Here is a 26,959-nt window from a genome sequence, read left to right as displayed (position 1 = left end):
GACTAGTTCAGAGATCCACAGCACTATTAGGGAGCTCACTACTTCCCTGCAGATCTACTTAGCTTATGTCTACACTACAGCCTAGATCAATGCTCTGAGATCAATCCACTGGTGGTCAATTTAGCATATCTCATTAAGACCCACCAAATCAATTGCCAATCACTTTGTAGTTGATCCTTATAATCTACCCAAGATGAAAAGAGTAATAGAAGTCCCTGGGAGAGTATCTCGCGGTGTAGAACCACCAGTTAGCTACTTAAGGTACATTGACTCCATCTAGAGTTGTGTAGCTTAGGTTGACTTTGTGAGAAAGTGTAGATGTAACATTAGAGCAGAAGCACATTACATTGAGAATTCATTTATGTTTCATTATTTAGATTACGTCTGCGCCACAGTGTTTTGTCAACAGAAGTTATGTTGATGACCAACAAGCACTATAATAGCTATTACATGCTCATACCACTCTCTCTCTCTCAGCAGAGCATGCCAGCACTTGATGCTTTAACAGAGCCTCATGAGAGTCAGTGTACTGTGGGAACTTATCCTACAGTGCTACTGCCACCTTATGCTGGAAGGATTTGAAGATTTGAGTGGATCACAGATGGGCAGTTTATTTCAAGACCTGAGAATTCCAATGGGGAATGTTGAAATGCACACAATGATCCTGGGAGACTCAGGGTATCCCTTACTCCAGAGATGGGGAACCTAAGGCCTGGGGTCATATGCGACCCCCAGCTTACCTGTATGTGGCCCCTGAGGCTTGAGGCTCCCCCCAGCATTGGGGTGGCTGTACTGGTCTCTAGCCCTGCTCCACTATCTCCCCATGAGGCTGGAGTACACAAAATCTACTAGCCTGTGCCTCCCTAGGCTCTGGTATGGGAGGGGAACGTGATGAGAGTCTTTCTCCTTCTCATTTGGGCGCCACATCAGTGAGGGTTTGGTTTTTTGCTTCGTGCTTGTTTGCAACCCCTGACAGGTTTTTCTGTGGGTCAGTGGCCCCTGACAGTAAAAAAGTTTCCCACACCTGCCTTACTCCCATGGCTCATGAAGCCTTACACAGCAAACATGATTAGCAGTAAGGCGAACTTCAGTAGTAGGATGAGTAAGGGCAGGATGATCATGGAACATGTATTTGGCAGATTAAAGCATATGCTTTTATGGCAGGTACGACCTCAATGAGGATAATTTTCCTATGGTCATAGCCACCTGTTGTATCTTGCATGATATTTGTGGAGGTAAGGGTAATAGTTTTGTTTAAGGGTAGACTGCTGAGGGGCTCAGTTTGGTAGCTGATTTTGAGCAGCCTGATATTATTAGAGGGGCACAATGGAGTGGAGGTGGTAGGGATGGAGTTTTAAATGCAGGAAAAATTTGAGGCAACAATTTTTGAGAATCAATAATGCATATTTATATCCTGCAAACTGCAGTGCTTCATTAAAGCATTTGTGATGGTTCATGGTCTAAGACAGCATTCCTTAAAGTGTGTTCCGTGGGAATGGCTATCCTTAAAGGGGCAAGCCGCCGCCGCCGCCTTTTTTTTTGCTCAAAAATTACATCCTTGATGTTCCCCATTAGAAAAAAAAAAAGTATTGTTTGGTGTTCTTCTATCTTAAAAAGTTTAAAAACACTGGTCTAAGATTTTGTAGTCCAGGATTTCATTAAGCAAAAGATTATACTATCTGTATGTGTTTTCCTGCCACCTGCTATCTCAATTTGTAGGCTATAAATAAAGATCAGCTATTTCTCAGATTCTTTGTTTTTATTAAACACATAAATGCTTGGTGGGAAAAGAAGGGACCTGGGAATGTCAGACTGTCAGAGCTGTGTATAAGCCCAGCTATTATTTTGAAAGCTGACCTAGGAAATGGAGTGAATGGGAAATAAAGAAATGTGAAGGGAATACATGGGTGGAGATTTTTTTGGGGGGTGAGGGACATGGAAAAAAGTTCTGAATGTGCTGCAGGGGAGGGCAGGCATGGATCTGTTCTAACTGTAGCATTATGAGGGACTTAAACATCTTTGTTTGCTCTTCCATTACTTTATCATCTACTCAGTGGCTTTTTTAATGAAGTCCTGATTTTCTTTTCTGTCCTGTCTTTCAATTTCTCTATTCTCTGTGGTTTTTTTTCCTGCATCAGAGTATTGTCGGGTCTCTTGGAAAAGTCCACCTTGCTCCCTCAGGCTGTTTTCTTATCTGGTGGAGGTGCTCTGCTGGTGTGTAGGGGTTCCCTTGAAGGCCATATCTGCAGAAGCACAAGAATCAATACACATAAGATTAATTCATGAACAGCATAGAATCAATACAGTTTAGCACACCTCTTGTAACATATCAAGCTCACTTTTACTGTCATTTAGACAGCACACATCATGGCAAACACCCCAGCCAGGGTGAGTTTAGCCCGAGGGGAGGAGGGATGTTGTACCCAAAGTAAACAGCGTTGTTCTCTGCTGATTCTATATATGATACTTGTGTACATGTTTAATGTTGTATATAAATGTATGAAATGGACTCTGTTCTTGTATCTTAAAATATTTTCTGTCTGGAAGGAAGCAATGGAAATGGACTGCTTGCATGTGATCAGTTCCAGTTGGAAGACGCAAGGAACATCAAAGGCTGACACTAAAGACTGTTAAGCCAGAAGTTTGTACTAGCACTCGGTGGTTGATGCATGACAAGTGTTCTCATTAACAATCTTACTCTCAACACTTTTTTTCATTTATTAATATATCTTTAGAGTTTAGATTCTAAAGGATTGGCCCAGCGTTTTCTTGTGGGGAAGATCTAAAGTGAAAATTGGCCTGGAACTGTGGCTGAGTCCTTTGGACCAGGAGGATCTGTTTGGAGTTGGTGAGTGTGGGTTTTATAACCTCTCACCTGTGTGTGAGGCCTAAGTCTGAGTGTGGCACAAGGAAGCTGGAGTGTTTAAGGCGTTTTGCTGGTGAGGCTTCCTGCTGGCCAGAGTGGCAGCTGAAGTGCTCAGTGTAACTGGCGGGGTGCCTTGGAAAGGGACCCCAGTTGTGGGTGGTTGGTAGCCCTGGTTTTAAGCATTTCACCCTGAGCTGACATCCTCAGCAGTGGCAAGATCTGGCCTGGTGTATGACAGTGGTGTATTCTGCAGTAGGCACAGAACCTAATCAGTTGAGCTTTGGATCAGGACCCCATGCTATTCCAAATTTAATTTGAGATTGAGAGTTTGATTGGTTAACGAGGCATTTCTGGACTCAATTACTTAGTATATTCTCTGTATGTCAATCATGGTACTCCACAGAAGTGGAGGGGTTTTGTTTACTTTTCATGTATTCAATAGTCTAGTCAAAAGTACATATATGTATTCACTATGTTTTATCTCAGACCTCCAGGAAGAAATCACAGCCAGTGTGGCCAGAGGCTGTCCAGCACCGTCTGTGATTTGGGGGGGGCATGTCATGATCATAAGGGTTAGCCAGCATCCTAGGGACTAATGGGTTAACCTTACCTAACCAGGTACATTCAGCCAATAGGAATGTAGGTAGGAATTTCAAACTAGGACAAAGGAATGTTTGGTTTTTCCCTCCTTTGTCTCTCGGAGAATTCCCTCCAGCTCCTGGAGGGATGTCTCTCTCTCCAAGAAACAATTATTCACCTTCTGTAAGTAGGGTAGAGTTTAGATAAATCCGTTAGGTTTTATTGTTTTATGGTTTGTGTATGGGAGCTGCTTTCTGTGCACTTTAAAAAGATGTTTGGCTTTTCTTTGTAACTAAGTTCTAGGCCCATCGAGTTTCTCCATGAGTATACTAGTTTGTTACTTTTCCATCTAGTTATTATGCTTGCAACAGGAATATTGTGGTGATGATAAAAGTTCTCTTTCATAGAACCATAGAATACTAGGACTGGAAGGGACCTCGAAAGGTCATCGAGTCCAGTCCCCTGGTCCTCATGGCAGGACCAAATACTGTCTAGATCAGGCATGTTCAAAGTCCGGCCCGCGGGCCAATTGCGGCCCGCGTTCGGATTTAATACGGCCCCGACTTCCCCCCCCTCTCCTGGCTCCCCGGTGCTCCTTTGAACTGGCGCGCACAGCGCGCCGCTTCGGGCAGCACTGCCGCCGCGGTCCTAGACCCTGCCCTGTAGGGCACGTCCGTAGCCCCGCTCCCCCGCTTGGCTGTGGGTTCGCCCTACCCCCGGGCTGCCGTGAGGCCGGCGTGCCCTGCGCTTTCCGACCCCGCGGGCCCTCCGCTTTGGGGCTGAGAGTGCGGGGACAGCCCCCGCTTCCTCCCCCTCTCCTGGCTCCCCGGCGCTCCTCTGAACTGGCGCGCGCAGCGCGCCGCTTTCAGCCGCGCCGCCGCCGTCCATGGCGGCCGCCGCGGTCCTAGAGCCTGCCCTGTAGGGCACGTCCGCAGCCCCGCTCCCCTGCTTGGCTGCGGGTTCGCCCTGCCCCCGTTCCGCCGTGAGGCCGGCGTGCCCTGCGCTCTCCGCCCGCCTCCGACCCTGCGGGCCCTCTGCCTTGGGGCTGAGAGTGCGGGGACGGACTCCGCAGCTGCTGAGATCAGGAAATATCTCCGTATCTGTGATTGGCCCTGCGCACTGTCAGCTTCCTGGCGGGCTCAGGCACGTGGAGCTGCGAACACGCCCGAGCTCATCATTAGACACTTCACCCCAAACAGCCACAAAGGCAAGAGAATTCTTGTTGGGCAGTGTATTAGTGCAGTGTATTACTTGGGCAGTGTATTAAACCTCTGGCACTGCGCTCACATGATCCCTTCCCCTTCTGGTCAATTTAAAAAAATGGCGACTGTAAATAAGAGAAGGAAAGTTGACAGTGAGGGCCGCCGCTTCCAGGACAGGTGGAAAGTGGAATATTTCTTCACTGAAATACAGAATCACTGTGTTTGTCTGATATGCCAAGAGACTGTGGCTGTTTATAAGGAATTTAATGTCAAGAGACACTACCAGTCGAGACATAGCACATACGACAAGCTAACAGGGCGCGACCTCAGTGAAAAGTTGAAGCAAGTTGAAGCTGTTTTAATGTCACAACAGCAATTTTTCATAAGAGCCCGTGAGTCAAATGAAAATGCCACAAGGGCGAGCTATGAGGTGGCAATGTTAATTGCTAAAAATTGCAAATCTTTTGCTGAGGGTGACTTTATCAAAGAATGCGTTATGAAAATGGTTGAGAATATCTGTCCTGAGAAGAAGCAAGAGTTTGCCAACATTTGCCAGGCTCGTAACACTGTAGCACGGAGAATTGAAGAGATTTCATCAGATATTAAGAGACAGTTGACGTCCAAAGGAGTGGATTTTGACTTCTTTTCAATAGCCTGTGATGAAAGCACGGACCTATCTGACACAGCTCAGTTGCTGATTTTTATGAGAGGGGTGGACGATGAAATGAATGTGACTGAAGAGCTACTTGACCTCCAGAGCCTCATGGACCAAACAAGAGGAAAAGATTTATTTGTTTCTGTTAGTTCCGCCATAGATGACATGAAACTGCCTTGGAACAAAGTTACTGGGATTATTACTAATGGGGCACCTGCCATGGTTGGTGAACGAAGTGGATTATCAATCCTAATCTGTAACAAGGTGATCGAAGAAGGAGGCAAAGCTATTAAACTCCATTGTATCATTCATCAGCAAGTTCTCTGTGCTAAACATCTCAAATATGATCATGTTATGAAACCGGTGCTAAAGACTATTAATTTTATTCGCTCTAAAGCCCTGTGCCACCGCCAGTTTAAACAGTTTCTACTGGACATCCAGGCTGAATACGAAGATGTTTTATATCACAACGATGTAAGATGGCTCAGTCGGGGGTCTGCACTGCAGTGTTTCTACTCTCTCAGAAAGGAAATCGGAGAATTCTTGGAAACAAAGGGACAACCAATGCGAGAACTATCTGATCCTATTTGGCTGGCTGATTTGGGGTTTCTAGTTGACATAACAAAGCATCTGAATGTACTGAACACGAGTCTTCAGGGGAAAGATGCAGCGGTGAACCAGCTTTATTCACACCTCAAAGCCTTTGGGACAAAGCTGCAACTTTTCATAAGGCAGTTGTCACAAACACAGCCCAATACCATACATTTTTCAGCGTTGCAGGAAATAATGAACAGTTTTCCACAGGACAATATCAGTGCGCAAACGAGCAGGTATGCAGCAGACATTGCATCTCTGGCTGGGGAGTTTAAACGATGCTTTCAGGATTTTGCAGCTATTGAAAAGGAGATCAGCCTTTTCTCCTCTCCATTCTCTGTTGACCCCGATGATGCTCCAGATCAGCTGCAGCTCGAGCTCATTGAGCTGCATTGTGACAGCGAGTTACGCAGTCGTCACCAACAGCTCTCTCTTGTGAACTTTTACCGCCAACTGGATAAGAGCCGGTTTCAAGAGATTCGAACATTGGCTAAGAAAATGCTGAGCTTGTTTGGCTCAACATATATGTGTGAGAAGACATTCTCTGCTATGAACTTTAACAAGAACCGCGTGAGGACAAGACTAAGTGACTCTCACCTGCGTGACATTTTGCGCATCAAAACCATTGCCTTTGAACCAGACCTAGCCTATGTGCTGCAGTCCAGATCTCAGTTTCACCCTTCACATTAGTGTAGGCAAGTTTTTTTTTTCAATTGAGCTGAATACATTGTAAAATCTCAGTTAATGTCAGTTGGTCTAAATCAGTTATAAATATATTTGGACACAACATGTATAGTTGGTGTTATGTTCTTGTTCATATTTTTTGAACTTAAAAGTTGATAATATGTAATGTACTTTACAATGTTCCTGACATATATTTCAGCTTCCTGGATTTTTTTTTCATCTGGCCTTCAGATATGAAAGGCAGAGTGATTTAACACCTGTTTAGATTTGTCATCCATGTGACGAAATGAAAAGTATGCCGTTTGCAATAAACTTTGCATAAAATAGTTAATTTGCATTTAATTTTAATGGTTCAAAGAATGTCAGGCAAAATGGTCGGCCCTCACGCATGTTCACTTCTTCAAATCTGGCCCTCTTTGAAAAAAGTTTGGACACCCCTGGTCTAGACCATCCCTGATAGACATTTATCTAACCTACTCTTAACTATCTCCAGAAATGGAGATTCCACAACCTCCCTGGGCAATTTATTCCAGTGTTTGACTACCCTGACAGTTAGGAACTTTTTCCTAATGTCCTTCCTAAACCTCCCTTGCTGCAGTTTAAGCTCATTGCTTCTTGTTCTATCCTCAGAGGCCAAGATGAACAAGTTTTCTCCCTCCTCCTTATGATACCCTTTGAGATACCTGAAAACTGCTATTCCTTTTATTAACATGGTATTGGTTAATGGTTGCGTCCTGCTTTGTACTTTAGGGCTGACATTTCCCAAGTGATCTCTCCCCTTATTTTTCACATCAATACTTGGGTGGTGGCAGTGGAAGTTTTATTCCCAAAATCTAGGTTTTAAGATTTTTTGGGGGGAAGTTTTATACCAAAGCCTGATAGATAAGGTTTTGGGGGTACTTGCTGGCCCCCACGTCTGCATTTATCGTGCCAGAGTGGGGAAGGAGCAATGACAAAGGACATCTTCAGAACTATAGATAAAATGACAAAGAGAAATGATTGCTGCTTTGGGACATGCATACACAGCATAATGACAGTACATCTATGTAGCATAAAGATATGTACAGGAACCTTTTTGCTGCAGGAAGAACTCAAAAATATACATGGACTTAATTGTTTAGAAGAGTGTCTCTCATCCTAAAATATTCAGTTGAGCTGAAAGTTGATGATTTTATCATATTTGTTTAGATTTCAGGAAATATCAGCAAAACTATTTTTTGTTTTCAAGTTAAATTGGTGTTTCTAAAACTCCTTTTGTGGTACTCAACTCTACCTTTAGATGTTCATCTAAGGATCCCTGGCTCAGCTGTGTGGCGCTGCCCCTTTGAAACACCGAGGCAGTGTTTCAAAGTGGTGCTGTGGAGCCTGGGCTCAGCTGGGGACTCTGTGGCATTTCAAATCTGCAGTGCAGCATAGAGCCCAGGGTCAGCAGGAAATTCTGAGTTCTGCTGCATGCAGAGTTCCGCATTCCTCCTTTGAAATGTACATGTGCCTATCGACTAGTTGAGTAGTCAACAGAAATTCCATTAACTACTCAACTAGTCAATCAATACTTAATATCCTTAATCCAAAACCTAAGTTGTGGCATATGACCAATCCATAAAATAGTCTAATTGCATTTGTAATTTAGTATGAAAAATGGAGTAAACAGATTATATTTTAGAAATGGTACTATTCATGTGCTTAGCTTCAATGTAATTATGCAGTGACAGTATTGGCACTTGAGTTGGTATGGTTGAACCCAATCTGAGATCAGAATCTGAGGTTTTGATTTTGATTTTCACCAATTTCTACTGTACTATGACCTAAGTGCAGAAATATTGGTGTAATTATGATTTGTGAAAGATGATATCCAGTCTATTAATTTTACTTGTTATGAAAATATTGAGGATTTCCATTATTTGTGTTCTGTATGTTCTCTTGATAAGGTACTAAGATATATGTAAAGGGCCCATTTCCAATTACATACCAAGAAAGCATTACTAAAGATATTTAGAATCATTATACAGTGAACAGGCTAATGGACTTGTGTGCAAGACTTGGAGGCGGAGGGGAAATAAACAATTCCAGACAATATATTCTTAGCTAACTGTTAGATGGTTCTCAGAGGAAGAGAGCTTCTTGTGCATCAAACATTGAATAGTCTTTTTGATTTCACCATAAATAAATGCATGTCACTCTAGACCTTGTCCTTTTTGGTGACAAAATGTGGAGAGTGTTCACATTGCAACATGACAAAATACACTCCGCGTTTATGTCTGTGAAATGCTCACAGTGATCCACAAGCTCCTGAAGCACCATGGAGAAATACCCTTTCCAACTGATGTACTCTGAGGCATGGTGCGGTGGCGCTATAATGGGAATATGTGTGCCATCGGTTGTCCTGCCACAGTTTGGAACGCCCATGTCGGCAAAGCCAGCCACTGTGTCATCCACATTTCCTAGAGTCACAGTCCTACACAGAAAAATGTGATATATTGCCCTACATACTTGCAGAAGTGCTGCCCCTCTGGCAGACTTCCTCACTCCAAACTGATTTGCAGCTGAACGGTTGTAGTCGGGAATCACCAGCTTTCACGAAGCAATGGAAACACGCTTCTCTACCTAAAGAGCAGCTCTCTTTCAGGTGTCCTTGAGTTGCAGTTCAGGGGTCAGCTCAGCACACAGCTCCAGGAAGCTTGCTCTACACATCCAGAAAGTTCTGTAGCCACTGGTCTTCATCCCACACCTACATGGGAATGAAATCCTACCACTAGCCCAAAAGAAAAACACTACTGTGCACAGCTGCTCTGTGCCAACCTGTTAGCTAGGAAACTAATGATCTTAAACTAAACTGGCTTTTAGGCCCATCCCCAAACCCACATCTATCATTGGGAGTTATTAGGACTTCCCCAAGGACTAGAACAGATAGTAGAGGTCAACTAACAAGGATTTATTAAACAACAAACAAGGTAAGTATAACTATATAAACAGGAATGAGATACGACCCCCACACAGGAAATAGAACAAAACAGACTTGACTGTGACTTAAGGTAAGTACAAAGTAAAGACCCGGGTAACCGGAGGAATGTTATAGGGACAGTACTGTGTCTCGCAGCTTGGGACCCTCATGGCAGCACCTGGATACCGGATTCCAGACTCGGTCTTGGACGTCTGGAAAAGCAGGATCAGAACAACTGGATGGATCCTCTTTCGGCTGGATCTATTCAGCCTAACAACCCTTCTCCCTGCGCCGTCATAGGTGCAAATGAGTCCTGACCAGAGAGGAGTGATGATGAATGTCACTTCTTGCATGTGGGTGAACCTCCCACAACCCTAAATCTATTATGTGTGGACCTGACATACCCGTCTGAATGACTCCTGCACTCAGATGGGCAGCCCCAGGCAAAGCTAGAGGCAACCCTTAAGTAACCTGCTGTTACTGGGCAGACTATGATCATATATCTGCTGGATTTCCCACCAAAACACAGAAAGGGCGGGAAAAGGAGGGAGCAGAAGGGAGGTCAAAATGGAGTCCCTATTGTTGTTTAGGCTCTCAAAATGGCACCTGTGCCCAAGATGGAGTTTCAGAGAATTTAAACCCTACAAACCCAATGCAATGCCACTTTGCTGCTCGCTTGTCACTCACATTGCCATCTGTATATGAGTCTTTTTTCTCTGCTATTAATTGCATAAGTAGCTCTGCTGCAGTGCATGATGTCCTAAACACATTAAACACAACATGGGAGAGAAGCTCGGGATCCATGATTTCTCATAGCAGATGCTGGAGTTTGCAGCAATGATTGTATTTCGAGTGGCACAAAAGTAATCCTGAAGCCTTGACAGGGCTGGGAAGCAAAGAGGGGGCTAATGGGACATTTTTCACATTCTCAAAATGCCTCGTGCTATGTTGCACATTTCCACAATGTTTAGTGACTGAAGGTGACACCAGGAACTGTGGGATGTTTATCCCCATTGTTTTGCTTTGTGCATGTGGTCATGATATGTCAACAATGGGTGGCAGAAAAACAGATCTGACAAGTTTTCAGTTTTGGCAGTTTTTGCATATTGACAACACTTTCATTGCCAGATCTTTGTAGACATAGTCTAAGTAAGTAACCATCTTGTGAAAAGGCAGGCATCTCCACCTGAAAGAGAGACCTTTAACCAAAAGGTGTAGGAGTTACCCTCAGATACTCTCTGGGAAGTATCATTCTGTTGGCAAGCTGCATCCGTCTGGAATGGTGGTCTGTGAAATAACTTGTATTTTTTCATTCTATTTTAGCTATAATAAGCAGCGAGCACAATATAAATAACTAGATATATACAAAGTGCTGTCAGTTCCAGGAATTGAAGTTGTGTGTAGTATCTGTCTTGCTTTGTTTGCATTCATCTCTGTTATTTTATGCTTTTTCTCTCTTCTGTAAGATTTCTATAAAACTTTGCTTGAAAAATAAAATAGGTTCTGGCTATTTTCTGGAACAATTGCTGGCTGCAAAACTGAACTCTAACCTCAGGGAAGACAGGAAGGCTGTTAGAAACCCTGCCAATGTACTAGGTGATAGTGAAAGAAAGGCTGTGATCTTTGTCCAGCAATGCTGGAAGAGAGACAGGAGGCAAAGGATGTGATTTAATTAGCCTGCAGCATTATTCACTTAAAAATCTGGAGTACCTGAAAATAAATTGTATAGTGCAGGTCATCATCTTATCCTTAATCCTTTTCACGTAATCCCTAACCTAGTTTGAGCCATTCTGTACTCTCCCTCCCCCCAGCATGAGGTAAAAGGGGGTTAGGAAAAGAAGATGTGCTGGTTTCCCATCAGACAAGACATAGACACCTCAACCACCCTGTTACTCAGCTTCATTAAGGACAGATTTCCTTCACATCTTTTTCCAATCCATTTTATTTTATAAACTTATCCTTTCTGTAACAACTACCTGCAGTCGTCCTCTGCCATAAGGAGGCACCAGGATAAACCTCCCATGCTGGTTTTCCAGAAATTCACGAGGACTATCAGACAAAAATCTGTCTGCTTACCAATAGGGTAGCTGTACCCCATTATCCTTGAATAATTTCGGTGCCTAGTAAGATACATTCACTTGTGGAAATATCAACCCTCCCTTGGTTACACATGAGTTTGGATACCTTCCAGTTTGCATACCTCTTAGTCTTATCCACTAGTGGAGGTTTCACTGCTCCCTGCCTCACTGTTTCAGTATGCGAGACCAAATAGTCATTATCATTTGGAAAAAGACTTGGGTGTACCAAATCCCTTTTGAAGTTGACCCTTTTACTTCCTGAGACTGTTTTACTGTGATGAATAATTGCATCTGGTTCCTGCACCTGATCTGTCAAAGATCATACAAAGGGCATCAACTGGTCCCAGAGCACCCTCCATTCCTTTGCTCCTGCAGAGCACTCCTCCATACTTGCTACCTCAGAGCTGCCTTACTGCTCTGGGGGCAAGGGACATAAATTATGCCCACCGATCCAATCATCAAATCCTGTTCCCATGCATATGGTACTGAAGAAAGGAATAAACATGGAGAGTTGAGCACATAAACCACTGATTTACCCTCCTGAATAGGGAGATGTTCCAACCTTGTATAAATTTGCATGCTGCCATTGGTAGGCCTGATTTGCTGGGATCCCACTGCAATCCTGAATGAATTCACCTGGGAGCCTTGACGGTATGCTGTCTTTCATGATGCCATGAATGGAAATTGCTTTCAAAATAACATTCCTTTCCTGTAAGGAAAGAGTGGTACGTACACTGAGCCATGCTGTGGGCTAACTCACAGCCTCCCCCACATGCTTGCCATTCCTTAATTAGTTTGTTTGGCAGGCTCCTCAACCCTCGCTTGCAGATCCCTATCTAATGGCTTCCTTATTAACCCTGATCCTGCCAACCAGTTCCAGCCTCCCCATACGCTTGTGGCATGACCCACCTTGACATTCCTTAATTGTTTTTTTTCACGCTCTGAGAGTCAGTAGGTCAGATCTCTCCTGCAGATCCCTGAATTCTAAAACCTTATCAAAACCCTCCTTGTCAAACCCTGTATTAACTGTGATAGTCAAACAGGGTAAATTCCTACCCCCACTCCCAATATACGCCTGAATATCCAAGGTGCAGGTTGCTTTGCATTAGAATAAAATAGCCAATATAGAACTAGACTTTCCATGGTATTGCTGTATCCAGATAACTTCCTTGCTGCACCTGAAATTCTGCCCCCCTCATACTCTGTGTGACTTGAAGAAATGGCCAGTATCAACCCTGTCTGGATCTCTTCCCTTGCTCCTAGTGGTCACTTCCATTAGGATGGGAAGGAGCTTCGACTGTAGGGTAATGCTCCCATCCCTTCCAAGATCCACTGAGCAGAGCTCAGCTTTCAGATCTGACTCTGGTTCCTCATCCTACCTTCATGGAAACCTTGTGCGAGTGACTAAGTGATTGCCCAGAACTCGATAACCTCCCTGGCTCCTTAGCCTATCTTAGTGGAAGCTCTGTGAGAGCGACTAACAGATTGTCCAACACTTAATATCCTCTGTCTCCTAATTTTCCTGAATAAATTGAGTCTGGTCATGCCTGAGAGAGCTGCTAAGTATAAAAAACCCATCCTAGAGGTGTCATTTGGGGAGTGAAATTGAAGATGACCAAGCTTATAGTGCATACAAAGAAATTCTGATTGCCTCTGTCCTCTTAGCTAGCTCCCATGATCCTATCAGTAGTCTTAGGAATATTAATGGGTAACCAGTTACTAGGTGATGCTTATTGGTAACCTGTTAACCTGCCCAGGGGTGGGGGGTGGGGGTTTTCCAGTCTGACCGGGCCCTCCACATCATGGCCCCTACCCATAGTAGCCCAGTTAACTGGAATGTTGAACATTCCAGCTGACGGTTAATTTTATAACCAACATTTTACATGCCTAGCGGGGCTGGTGTTGGTGAGTGGGCTTTCTGTATTTGACTTTGCTGGCAGTTCACATTAGGGATGTAAAAGAGTAGTCAAGTTGACTTCTTGCATTCCCCTGCCCCCTGCTGTCTCTATATCAGAGTGTGGGGGGAGGGAGGGGGCACAGGAGCTGGTGCTGGGGAGCCAGATTAAAAGCTGGTTCCCTACAGCACCGTCTCCACAATGTCGCTTCACTGCCCTCCCTCCCCTCCCCCCACGCTGCTGCTGCTGCTGCTGCTATCAGAAGTATCAGAGTGGAGGGGCCACGGGAAGCTCCTGTGGCAAACCAGCCCTTGTCTGCAGGGATCCCATCTCCCCGCTAGGACCCTGCCCCCAGACACGGGCTGCTGGAACCAGTGTGAGCAAGCTGGGGTCCAGGAGCTAGCCGCGCTGCAGCTTAAATGTAGCAGGTGCCAGGCTGCCCACGCACCTGGCTTTTACTACATTTAAACTGCCGAGCCACAACAGGGGTAGCTCCTTCTGAGCTCCTTCCCTTATCCACTAATAATGTAGTCTGTAAAAGTTGAATTGATAACACTATTTGCCAATTACCTGCATTTTAATATCCTTAATACGCATGGTGGTGCCCTATTGCAGCATGTAACTGTGGCTCGTTTCGCTGCCACCTATCTGCATGGTGCCTGCTTCCTGTTGCATGGCATGGCATCTGCTGAATCTGGTGGTCCCCTCTTTCTTCTCCAGGATTGCACATGGGCATATGTATGTGGGGAGGACCATAGCCCTTTCCCCCCACATACGAACCTGGTCCAGCAGTTTCCTGCTTGTCCCTGTGTCACATAGGTAAACTCTCCTCCGTCCCTCCCTTTCCCCCTCCCCCCTATATGTCTGATCTGCTGCCAGTTGCAGTGAGAGCACATAAAGTGGCAACTGCCACTTTTCTTCCAGCCAGCTGGACAAGGTCCCACTGCATAAACTTTGCAGTGTCATTGCAGAGAGGCTGGTAATGACCGAAGGATCACTAAGCAGCAGTTACACATTACACAGTAAAAAACAAGAATTGGGAAGGCTGTCAGTGCTGTCTCTAAATGGCATCCCATATATTCTATTCATTGCTGCTTAGCTCCAACTGACAGCTTGTCCCCAATCTCACAGTGTTGACAGGATATAGCCAGAACTTGAATCTCTTACTGTCACTGTGTGGCATGCAGTATAGCTAGCACAACCCTTCCCTGCAAATACTTTCATTTGTCAAATTATGCCTTCCGTGTCCTCTTGGCATGCCACTGGTTGTCATGGACCATTTTGAATCATTTCAGATAATTTTCTTATGGCCATTCTTAGCCTGTTCAGTTGCTGATGAATGATTTCTACATTGTAGAACTAATTTCCTGTTTCTTGGAAGAAACAGTTCAAATAATTGTTTGGATTCTAGCAATTTACTTTAGCCTTTAAGCTGCCAGTTAGCCATCAGTATTCTCAAAATCATAGGCCTGTTAATTTTGAAATGTTCAGATGCCTTGCCTTGTAATGTCCTAGCTCCTGATATAGTATAATGCAGCACACTTTACTGATCATGAAGACCAGGAAAGTTCATGTTTTCTTCATATACTATGTAATGCAGCAGCGGAGCTCCCAGGTGCTGGCTAGTGGCTGAGACTCTGGAGAGGGGAACAAAACTGCACCCCTACTTCCTGCACCCATGTGCATAATCATTATTATTTATGTATTTATTTGGTATTGTGATAGGTTCTTGGCTCATTGTAAGTGCAAACATGCAGTAAAGACCTGCTCTTTGTCCCGAAAAGATTAGTCTCATTTGAAAAAATGCAACAAGTCAAGTGTATATTAATTTAATTTAATTGCTTGTCAGTTAATTCTTGAGTTAATGAAAACATTTTGCTTCTTGATCTGTGTCCGTTCCCGCAATACACGAGGTTCGAAGGGATTCCGGAAAGAATGGGACCACGACTGGGGGGTTTAAAAAATAAAAATTGATTTTATTTTGACGAGGACTCTGGCGCCTAATGACTGTAAACTTAGTCACATGCGCGGTCGCCAGACAATCATCAGAATGAAAAACAAACAAATCATCAAACAATATAAAACAATTCCCTGAGGCTTTTCTAAATCATAATAATTCCCAATAACTGCCCAGGGGTTAGAAACAGTTGAATTCACACTGGTGTTGTTCATAAGTCTAACTTTTTACACTATATTACACAAAGAACAGTTAAAGACCTTAACCACTATTAAAAGGACTAGCACAATAACTCTTAAACTACTGGTACTTGATAGGCAGTGAGGGCAACTCAAAAATCAATTGGGATAGGGATAATCGTGGGGAAGAGGGGTTATACCGATTCTGAAGACAGCAAGAACACGAGTACCAGCCACATGCTCACAAACTGTCTCCACTCAGGTCGACCAACTCGAGGTACGCTCAAACAGACTCGAGAGCGGGGAGTGCAAGGCGACTGGGTGATCAGGCCAGGCGTTGACACAATGCGATCCCCCTGAGGGAGGGTTCGGCTGCCTGTTTTATTGCCTGTGGACTTATCATCCCATAGGTTGTTTTTTGCCGGAGTGGGTGGAGTGATCAGGCCTGACCACAAGTCAGCTCATTGGCTGATCTTTCACTGCAGTGGGTGGAGCGAGCAGGGGAAGATCAGTAATTTACATGCCCTTATATGGGAAGCGCTCTGCCTCACAGACAGAGCCCCCTATACCAGCCTTAGATGTATGACAAGCTATTGCTCTCCTGCGACGGGCAGCCATTGTTGTAGTTCTGACTTGGACAATCTGGATACTCAACAAACATTTGCTCCAGGGTACAAATGTTTATAGTTTACCTTATGACTATATAGGTTGATGGTTTTCAAAACAGAATACATGTACCCTTAGGCGTATGAAGGAGTCTTCCGGGGGTACATAAAGTCCTATAGCTACCTTATTTGCCTAGTTTTGCAGTGGGCTATGTAAAAGCACAAGCGAAGTCAGTACAAACTAAAATTTTATGTAGACAATGACTTGTTTATACTGTTCTACATGTAAGTACAATATTTCTATTCTAGGGTTTTATTTTATAATCACATGATAAAATGAAAAAGTAAGCCATTTTTCAGTATTGGTGTGCTGTGACCAGTGCTTTTTTTGTTTTAAAAAAAAAAAAGAAGGTGCTGGTACTCGTTAAGACCCAGCCGACTATCGGCCATTTTCATTACAGAGGTGCTGGTACTCTGTTCTTTCCAGATAAGCTCTGACTGGAGGTGCCGGTACTGTGTACTGAGCCATACCATCACAAAAAAAGCACTGACTGTGAGACTGTATTTTAAGTGATTTTTTTTATGAGCAAATAGTTTTTAAGTGAGATGAAACTTGGGGACATGCAAGACAACTTAGACTTCTGAAAGGGATACAATAATCTGGAAAAGTATTGAGCCACTGCTGTAGAGTGAGTTAATGAGCAATAAATTAACTTGAGTTCCACTCATGATATGGCTATGGGAGAGTTTAACAATAAGAAAGAAGGGTGTGGAAAGAAGGAAAAATGAAGATAATGTTAATAAGACAATGTGATTTTGATAGTTTGGTGTTTTCCTCACTCCATCCAGATTCTATTCTTTCATCCTCTCCTCACCAACCAAAAAACCCCCACAATCCTTTATCATAAGGTCTGTCTGTGTGTGGAACTTACAACATTCTCAATAGGGTTTTGTTTTAGCTTGAAAGCCCTAAATATTTTGATACTCCAAAAATTTGGAGATATATTTTTCTCTGCTCAATTAAAGTATGTCTGCAAAGCGTAAGTTTGGATCTGTAAATTTTTCAGCTACTTTTTAAATGTTTACTAAATTCTTAGGAACAAAATTTAATAAACACAATGAATACTAAGCTCTTCTAGAACATTTTAATTCTGTAGACCTCCAAGTGTTTCATGCAGTAGTGTTCACCTTGTACTGTATGTGGAATAGATAAAGTCGTAGTCTGTACATTGTATTTGTAAGATTAATGGTGTTATGGTAAATTGAGTATGATGGGTAGGGTCTAGCCCCCCCCCCCCCATTCAGAGATTCAGGTGTTGTAGCCAGAAGGGGCTATGAGATAATCTAGTTTGACCTTTTGTATATCACAAGCCATTGAATTTCACCCATTGAATCCTGAATTGAGCCTAAAGCATATCATCCAAAAAGGGAGTCAGTCTTGATATGAAAATATCAAGCGATGGAGAATCCACTACTTCCCTTGGTAGTTTGATACAATGATTAATCACCCTCACTGTTTAAAGAATATAAAATTGTTCCTTGTTTTTAATTTGAGTTTGTCTGGTTTTAACTTCCAGACATTGGTTCTTGTTATGCCTTTCTCACTATAGTTTGAAGACCTTTTTTAGTACTGGTATTTTTCCCACAGTGAAAGTACTTGTACACTGTAGTTGTCACCGTTTGAATTTCCTTTTGAGAAGCTAAAAAGACTGAGCTCCTTAAGTCTTTCACTGTGGCATTTTTGTGACATCTTTTCTGTGCATCTTTCATTATTTCCCAACATTCTTTTAGAAGTGTAGATACCAAAACTGGATGAAGTTTTCCAATATCAGACTCACCAGTACTGTATAGATTGGTCCTTCTTTCTACTCACTACCTTGTCAGTTTATCCATCCAAAGATTGTATTAGGTCTTTATGCCACAGCATCACACTAGGAGCTCATGTTCAGTTGTTAGTTCACTATGATCTTCAGATCCTTCCCCGAGTCATTGCTTTTCAGTATACAGTCCACATCCTGTAGCTGTGGCCTGGATTCTTTGTTCCTAACTGTGTTATATCCGTAGGTTGAATAGGATATTTGTGCATGAGTGGCATGTGAACTGCCAGCTGGGAGAAGAGTCTTCCACCCTCCTTTCCACTGGAGACTTTGTCCCTACTATGCCCCTGGCTGGAGCCCAGAGCCACCCTCCCACTGCAGCCACGGACCACCACACCAGGCTGCCAGTTCCCTACTCCAGAGTGCCAGAAGGGTGGGTGGTGCATGGAGCGCTGGGAGAGCAGGTAGCACATTGCTGTAGTCCCTCCCTGCACTGAGGCCCAGAGCATTGGGAGAGTGTACAGCATGTGACTGCAGGTTCCCACCCCAGCTCTGTACTGCTGAGAGGGCAAGTGATGCAGCCCCAGACAAAACCTGGATGGGGCTATGTCACAGCCTCCCTCGCTCCATAATACCTGCCACCCATGGAGCTATGTTCACAGGATAAGTAGGGGGAGGGGGAAAAAACCCCAAACCACCTATCTTTTTATATTTAAATTGAGCATTTTTTATGGGGCATTATTGATGGATGATGAAAACTGATGCCCTCAAAGCCATGTTTACATAGTCCATTTTCAGAGTAGAATCACAACTTTTTTAACAACTTTAGCATTAACTCTTAATCAGGTAACATCAGTGGCAGGAAATTAAATTCAGCTAGTGGAGGACAGGTTTTTCCCATTAAGCTTGATGGATGCAGAGGGTTGGTGGTGGAAAGGAATAATTGAAGGTGAGATACAGTTCAAGTAGAACACCGTCATTTTCCATGGCACTACTGTTATAACTAGAGGCCGGATTTTCTTTTTTCCCTGAGAAGAGTTGGGGTTTTCCCACAACAAATCAGAGGCCAAAAGCACAATTTCACTTGAACTAATAGCATCGTGGTCCCTCCTGAGAGTTGCTGTTCAAGTGCTTCATGCTCCCAGGTTGGACTACATCTTCCATGATAAACCTCAGTATCCAGGAGAGGGGAGGTGGAGTGCCAGGAGAGATGAAGTCCATCTGAACATAAGAATGCAGAATAAGAGCCCAGGGAACTACAATTCACATGAGGTGGCAAAGCCATGTTTTCTGTGGAAAGCAGACCTCTTTTGGGTAAATTTTGTTTATATGAAAAAACTGTTTGCATCCCTGGCTGGTTTCTGGTTAATTATAGGATCTTCATGATGCCATCAAATCTTGATTTTTGTTTGTTTGTTTGTTAAAAAAAAAGGTTATCTGGGTTTTTTCTTAGCCTTTGTAACAGGTAAACTCCCTTTCCCATTTTCATGCTTCTGTAATGCAGAAAGGTTAGGTTCTATTTTCTGTTTGAGATAGCGCAGTGGTTTTCAACTTATTTAGCATTGTGGGACATATATGTGGCCTACAACGTATAACCTGGTTGCAGGGTCTGGGTGTCAGGTCAGCGGCATCCTGGACCCCACAACACACCCGATCCCTACAGTGGCAACCCAGGACACTGGAGCTCACAAGACCCAACCCCAGGGCTTACTGGGAGTCCTAGATGGTAGTCTGCAGGGCAGGGTGGCCTTTAGCACACAGCTGGGCCGCAGCTGTGCACTAATTGAGCCTCATGTGGCCCATGGAATGAGAACTGCTGAGACAGAGAATATTCATAGAGTAGTGAATTTATTTGCTTAAATTAGTGGAGCATATCTTTAGGCTTTCTGAAAGTTAACACAAATATTTATACAAATGTTTAGGTATTTAAAATCCACTAAATATTTCACATGACTTCTGCTATCCAGTCAGATATTTTAATTGAACCATTTAAAAATCTGGAAATAGAAATAGGCATGTGTCAACTTTGGTGGGCAAAAAAGTTTGAAGTATTGTTTCTGAAGTGTAAAAAAGAATGTATTTTAAAAACTAAAAGTTGAATAGTATTGAACTCTAAGGACTTGTGCCATTTTTTGTTAATGATTACATTGATTATGCATTGTTCGAGATGACTCATTTTTCAAAGGCTTTTATTGCAGTAATTTACATATTTATAGCAGGAAGCTTAAAAGGAAGTGGAACATCAGGATACTGAAAATTCTCTATTTTTTTTTTTTACAACTGTTTATTATTCTCTGTGTTGTTAAGGTTAATTATTTCTTGGGGCTTATAAGCTGTGAAATATTTTTTCCCTTGGTATCATATCTACTATATCAACGTATGTTTTCCCTTATTGTGTATGAATCATCATAATTATTAAACTTTCATCTTCTTTGATGCCAAAGAGTAGTTAACTGAACACATAACTTTTCTTTAAAATGTTTTTAATGAATTTGTTGATATACGAAATGAGCTACAGAGTAACATAGGTTAATTACGCAATTCTCAAGAAATAATACTATGGTGTTCATGTTATTTGCTATTCAGCTTTATTTTTATTCCCAGGAATTAGATTGCATTGTGGATACTTCCGCCTTATTGCACAATAACTGTACATTTTACAGTAATTATACATTTGTTTTATTTCTCTATTGGGAGCAGCACACAAGAGTTGCATATCAAGCAGCTCTAATCCATTTTGTAGTAATATTTCTAATTTTTTAGCACTCCACCATTATCCCTATTATGTTAAAATTTTATCCATATCATAATTAGAAGGAATATCGTTTTTAAATGAAAATATAATTTGTGTTTTTAAAAAAGTGTTGATAAAAGAGAGTAGTATTTTGTGTCTCAGTGCATTGCAAATTGTGATTTTAAAACAACATTTACTTTACACCAAGTGAAGACTGTTAATAGCCAGCCTCGTTGAGACCCTGTTTTGGTCAGCTGAACGGTTTACCTTAGCAGGGTGCTGTGGAGAGGACTAGCATTTGTACAATCCCATTAAATCCAGGCCTGGTCTATATTTAAAATGTAGATCTAGCCATGTTGCATTAGGGAGTGGAAAAATTCACACCTTTGAGTGTTCCAGTTAAGCTGACTTTATTTCTAATGTAGAAGCAGTGTAGGAAGTGTCCCCTCTTGCTGCATTTGTGTTGCTCCGGGACTTGTAGCATAGATATAGCCCTAGAGACTTGGAGCTACTGTCTGTCTTTGGATCAAAAGTTTGTGTCCTCACAGCAAATGCTCCTGTTAATAGTCTTGCCTCACTTTTTTTCAGGAGCCTCACTGTCTGGAACCTGACTAAATAAATCTTGGCTGGACCATATCTTGCTGCTGTCCAAAGGTTTTTATGAAAGCTATGGTTCAGTTTGGATTAAATGCAAGACTGTTTGAAAATCCACTGTGAGGTGAAAATATTGCTATTTTAGGCTGTTGGCAAGAGCTGAGTTTGATTGCAGTGAAAAAGACAACCTTCGGGAGAACATGAGAAGAGAGTGCCTAAACATGATTCTATTAGCATAAGAAACAAGATGTCTTTTTACAAGGTAGGGCTTGTAGACTTGCTAACCCCCCTGGCTGTAATAAAAACTACATTTAGGGGGAGAAAAATATTGCTTATGCTTAAGGCATTTGAGACAGTTTAAGATTACAGGGATGGAGTAGTTGTTTTCCTGGGAACTTGACAAAGGATACATTTTCTACAGAAGCTAGATAAATTAATGAGCCTAGGTGGTGTGGCTAGATCATTTACCCTGTGGGATGGACTTTTGTTCTTGTCTGGAGTCAGGCTTGTCTTTTTCTTAAGGAAAGCTTCCTGCCTTTCTGAGAAGTTCTGAGATGTGACACTCTGTTAGGCTGAAGCTTTACCGTCATGAGATGTACAGGTACAAGTAAAGCTGGTTGCATTTCACTGACTTCTGTAATTTAAGTGGTTCTTTGCTATGGATCCTGCAGGCTTGTGTTGGGAGATAGGTATGTTATCCTCAAAAAGGCGGAAGACCTGACCCTTTCTGCTGACTATGAAAAGTAATCCAGAATCAGTAGGAGTACAGATGGTGGCTGGCCTCTCCTGCCCCATAGAATTTCCATATTAAGAGAAAGAAAGTAGATTGTAAGCTGCCTTCCAGTTTTTTTGGGAAGCCTGGATTAGACAGAGGGACCTTGCAGGGACTTCTCTACCTTTAATGGTGGGCGTGAGTATCCTCTTCAAGGTGAAAATATCTGATGCTGGGGATAATGGAATAATGCTATGGGTTTGGTTCTGGTCTTCACCTCAGTGTAAAGGGACTGTTTGTGTGTGCTTCATTTACCCACCACTGATCTCTTGGAACTGGAGATTTTTGGGCATGTGACTGTGAGAAATAAAATTTATTTGTTAACGTTTTCTTCAGATTAACATAATAGCCAACAGGCAGATGATGAGCTAGTAAATGTCTCCATTTAGTGCTACCCAAATGCTACCCCCTATTTCCTGCAACACCCAAATAAAAGGTGTTGTTATCTCTGCTAGTAGATTTTCTCTTCCAGAGGGAAAAAAATGTATGTCAGTTCTTAAGTTTATAGAAATTGCCAGTAAAAAGCAGCAGTCTTAGCAAATTCTTCCTTGGATATGTGTATAGCATACATATTTATTAGTGTTTGATACAAACTAAGAACATATAACTGAGCATTGTGACTAATGATGTAGTTATTCCCGTTGAATGTCATTATTTTTACAACAGCTATATTTTACCATCTGATATGTATGGCTTCTGTTTGAATTAGGTAGTTTTACTGTAGCTATGTACTAAACTGAAAATAAGTTGCCTGCTGTATTCTCTTTTAATATGTGATTAAGTGACTAAGTATACACTTGGATTTAGTGTAATAACCCCACATTAACTAATTATTTTAATGTCTCTGAGCTAATACTTGGTTTACAACACCTGATTTCTGTCTCTGTATCCTATATCTAATATATTATGGAGCAGCTAAAGAGGAGAACAAAGAACAAATATTAGGTTACAGAATTCTTTTACTTCAAAAATATGACTGCACATGGTTTTGAATAGTTCCAGATGGAAGAATATGAGTTATTTATTTTTGTGAATTGAATTTCTTTAGAACTATTTTTTTAAACCAAACTTTTTAGAATAACTTTTAGGTGTTCTGTAAACAGTAGACAATAAAGGAATTTAGTTTGATTGCTTAATAAGTACTAAATGGAACGCCTGCCAAACACGGTGTTAAACAAATGACAAAGAAACATAAAAACCACAACTGAAACCAAAAAAACCTTCATGCAATGCTGTGGTTGCACTGGTAAGCTTTCCAAAGTCTTACTAAAGGCAGGATGGAATATACAAATCCTGTATGTATTCATTTTGATGCAATTTTCTAACTATAACTGAATTTCTCAAATAATGCAGTATTTTTTTCCAATTTTAGTTAAACACATGCATTTCTTAAAAAATTCATTCAACAAATGGTTGAGAGGGCTAGGGAAGGTGTGTGTGTCTGTGTGTGTGTGAGAGAGACAGAGACAGAGACAGAGACAGAGACAGAGACTTATTTAATGAAGGAGAAGGAGCAAATATTGGGTTGGCTATAGCGGCTATTGTTATCCACTAGAGTAGACGACACTGTTCTGCTAGCCAAAGTTCCTTGAACTCTGGGTGAAATTCTGGCCCTTCCAAAGTCAATGGGAGTTACTACTTTTAATTAAGGCTGTAACATCCCATTTAATTAGTTAACCAGTTAACTGATTAAATGAGGGTGGGTCGGGGAGATGTTCCAGCTCAGCTGAGCTGGTGTATCCCTCTGCCTGCTGCAGCTGGGCTGGAACTATCCCCCCCGCACAGGTGTGAGGGCTGCTCTAGCCTGGCTGGAGCAACCCCCATCCACAGTGAACCCAGCCCAGCCCAGGTGTGGCACATCAAAGTTGCTCCTGACGCGCTGGGCCTGGACCCGTTTTGGATGTGGGCTGCTCTGGCCGGGCAGGAGCACCGCTGCCTGTGGGCTGGAGATGCCCTCTGCTATGGTTGTTTATCATAACGGGTAAACATCACCAGGTAAGTGTGAAGCTTACCAGTTAACCATTCACATTCCTGTTTCCAGTGCAGCCAGGATATCACTCTGAGTACCTTTTGTTTATCCACAGTGACTGTATTTGCAAAGTAGCATTTAATGCCCATTACTTTCTTCAGTGCAGAGAGAGCTTGAGACCTCCTGGCTGCCAGCCCTATTGCACATGTCTCTAGGCCATGTGGTTTTCTGGTAGAAAGAAGCAGATAATCAGTTTTACCAATTCCTAGATTTTCCAGAGCATTTGTGGCTTGTATGGTTGTCTCCATCTGTTTCAAGAGACCAAGTAATACACTGTGCAGGCATGTGCATTGCATCCAGTATTAATGTTGCAAAGTAAGAAATAATGGATTTTTTTTATTGCTTGTGTACTGGGATACATCTTTACAAAGTATTTTTACATTTATGAAAGCACATACACACTGACTGTGCACAGGGTAAATTTCATATTTAAAGATTCATTTTTTTTAGAAGATTGAGACGGTTAACAGGTGGAGCATATAAATGTTCTTGCATTGCTTAAACTTAAAGGTTGTATGCCAACCTTTTTTTTTTTTTTAAAGAGCATCTTTGAACACAAAAAAATTCAGATGAAAAGGTAAAAAATATTTCTGTAAATTACCAGTATCAAAAACCTACTCAGGAACAAATTTACGCTAACATCCCCCCTCCTCCCAAATCCCCGATCAGGAACTTTCTATCTACTACCCAAAATACACAAACCTGGTAATCCCAGATAGCCCATCATCTCTAGCATTGGCACACTTACCACAGAATTATCTGGCTATATCGACTCCCTCCTCAGATCCTCTGCTACCAGCACTCGTAGCTACCTCCGCGATACCACTGACTTCCTGAGGAAACTCCAAACCATCAGAAATCTTCCTGAAAATACTATCCTAGCCACCATGGATGTAGAAGCCCTTTACACCAACATTCCACACGAAGACAGATTACAGGTAATCAAGAACACCATCCCCGATAACAAAACTGCACACCTGATTACAGAGCTCTGCGACTTTGACCTCACCAACAATTACTTCCAATTCAGAGACAATTTCTATCGCCAAGTTAGTGGCACAGCCATGGGCACTCACATGGCACCACAACATCTTTATGGTTGACCCTGAACAACGTTTCCTCAGCTCCTAACACCCCTACTTTACTTACACTACATTGATGACATCATCATCATATGGATCCACGGAAAAGAGACTCTTGAAGAATTCCACAAGGATTTCAACAACTTCCACCCTACTATCAACCTCAGCCTGGACCAGTCCATACGAGAAATCCACATCCTGGATACTACAGTACAGTTAAATAATGGACAAATTTCCAACACACTATATTGGAAACCCACCGACCGCTACACTTACCTTCATGCTTCTAGCTTCCATCCCAGCCACATTTCTCAGCCGATTGTATACAGCCAAGCCCTATGATACAACCAGATTTGCTCTGACCTTACAGACAGTCACCTACAGGATCTTTACAGAGCATTCCTAAAACTGAAACACCCACCTGGAGAAGTGAAAAAACAAATTGGCAGAGCCAAAAAAGTACCCAGACACGAACTACTTCAAGACCGATCCAAAAGAGAAAATAACAGAACTCCTCTTGTTGTTACCTACAATCCACAATTCAGACCCCTCCAACGCATTATACACAACCTACAACCCATCTTGGAAAATGATCCCTCACTCTGAGGCCTTGGGAGAAAAACCTATTCTTGCTTACAGACAACTCCCTAACCTGAAACATATTCTTTCTGGTAACCATACCGCACAACCACATCATAAGGTTCCAGGAACACAGCCATGCAACCAAAGGAGATGCCAACTCTGCCCACATATCTATACTAGCGAATTCATCACTTGAGCAAACAACATAAGCCACAAAATCAAAAATTCATTTGACTGTTAATCCAGTAATTTGATCTATGCCATCAAATGCCAGCAGTGCCCCATTGCTATATATTTTGGACAAACTGGACAGTCCCAGCAGGAAAGAATCAATGGACACAAATCAGATATATGTAAAGGAAATGTACAGAAACCTATTGGGGAACATTTTAATCTTCGAAATCATACTATGACAGATCTCCAAGTAGCTGTCTTGTCACAAACCAGCTCTACAAGCCAGATCCACAGGAAAGCCTTGGAATTACAGTTCATCCGCAAATTCAATTCACATGCTAATGGACTCAAGGTTGGTTGGGACACTACCAGTTTAACAACCATTGAAGGTGCTAACAGTTCTCTATCTATTGACTTTGATTTTTATCTGCTTAGGTTTAAGTACCCATTCTCCAGATCCTTACTAATGCTCTGTCTCTCACTTCCCTCTCTTCCCCCCCCCCCCCCCTTCCGCTTCCCCTCTCCTATTTATTTAGAGTGTTCACATCCCAAACTCATAACTCCGGTCATCTGAAGAAGTGGGCTGTGCCCACGAAAGCTCATGATACCATCTACATGTTTTGTCTATAAAGTGCTACCAGACCATTTTTTTTCAATATATAGTGGTAACTGTTTTGCAACCTTAAGTCTAATTGTAATTTATTGTATTAATGCCATAGTGTGTATATGTGGAAAAACAAACCCATCCCTGACCAAAGCCTTGTCCTGGTTTAGGTCCTGGTTCAGTGTGCAGACAGTTAAGTGTTATATTTTCTTAAATTCAGTGTCGCCTTTTTTTAAGAAATTGTTAAAGTGAGCTAATTGTTATTGCTTGGTGTTTCATTTGTAATGAGTATATATTTTAGAAAATGACTGAAGAGAATAACTGTCAGGGTAAAAT

General features: G+C 42.4%; 1 protein-coding gene across 2 annotated transcripts in view; it reads left to right on the top strand.

Annotated features, from left to right (window-relative positions):
* Positions 1-26,959, top strand: part of EML4 (EMAP like 4) — a 256,343-nt gene that overhangs the window by 16,214 nt on the left and 213,170 nt on the right. Inside the window, exon 1 of one of the 2 annotated variants that reach the window (XM_075925435.1) lies at positions 21,954-21,981. The exons of the other annotated variant lie outside the window; for it this stretch is intronic. Within the exon in view, the coding sequence (XP_075781550.1) occupies positions 21,969-21,981 (13 nt within the window). The 5' untranslated portion in view covers positions 21,954-21,968. Of the gene's footprint in view, positions 1-21,953; positions 21,982-26,959 lie in introns of those variants that run through there. 2 annotated transcript variants of the gene reach the window in all.

Source organism: Pelodiscus sinensis, chromosome 3 (assembly GCF_049634645.1).
Source record: "Pelodiscus sinensis isolate JC-2024 chromosome 3, ASM4963464v1, whole genome shotgun sequence".
Classification (NCBI taxonomy): Eukaryota; Metazoa; Chordata; order Testudines; family Trionychidae; genus Pelodiscus; species Pelodiscus sinensis.
Note: the sequence above shows the minus strand (reverse complement) of the source record. Positions and strands in the feature narration are given on the sequence as shown.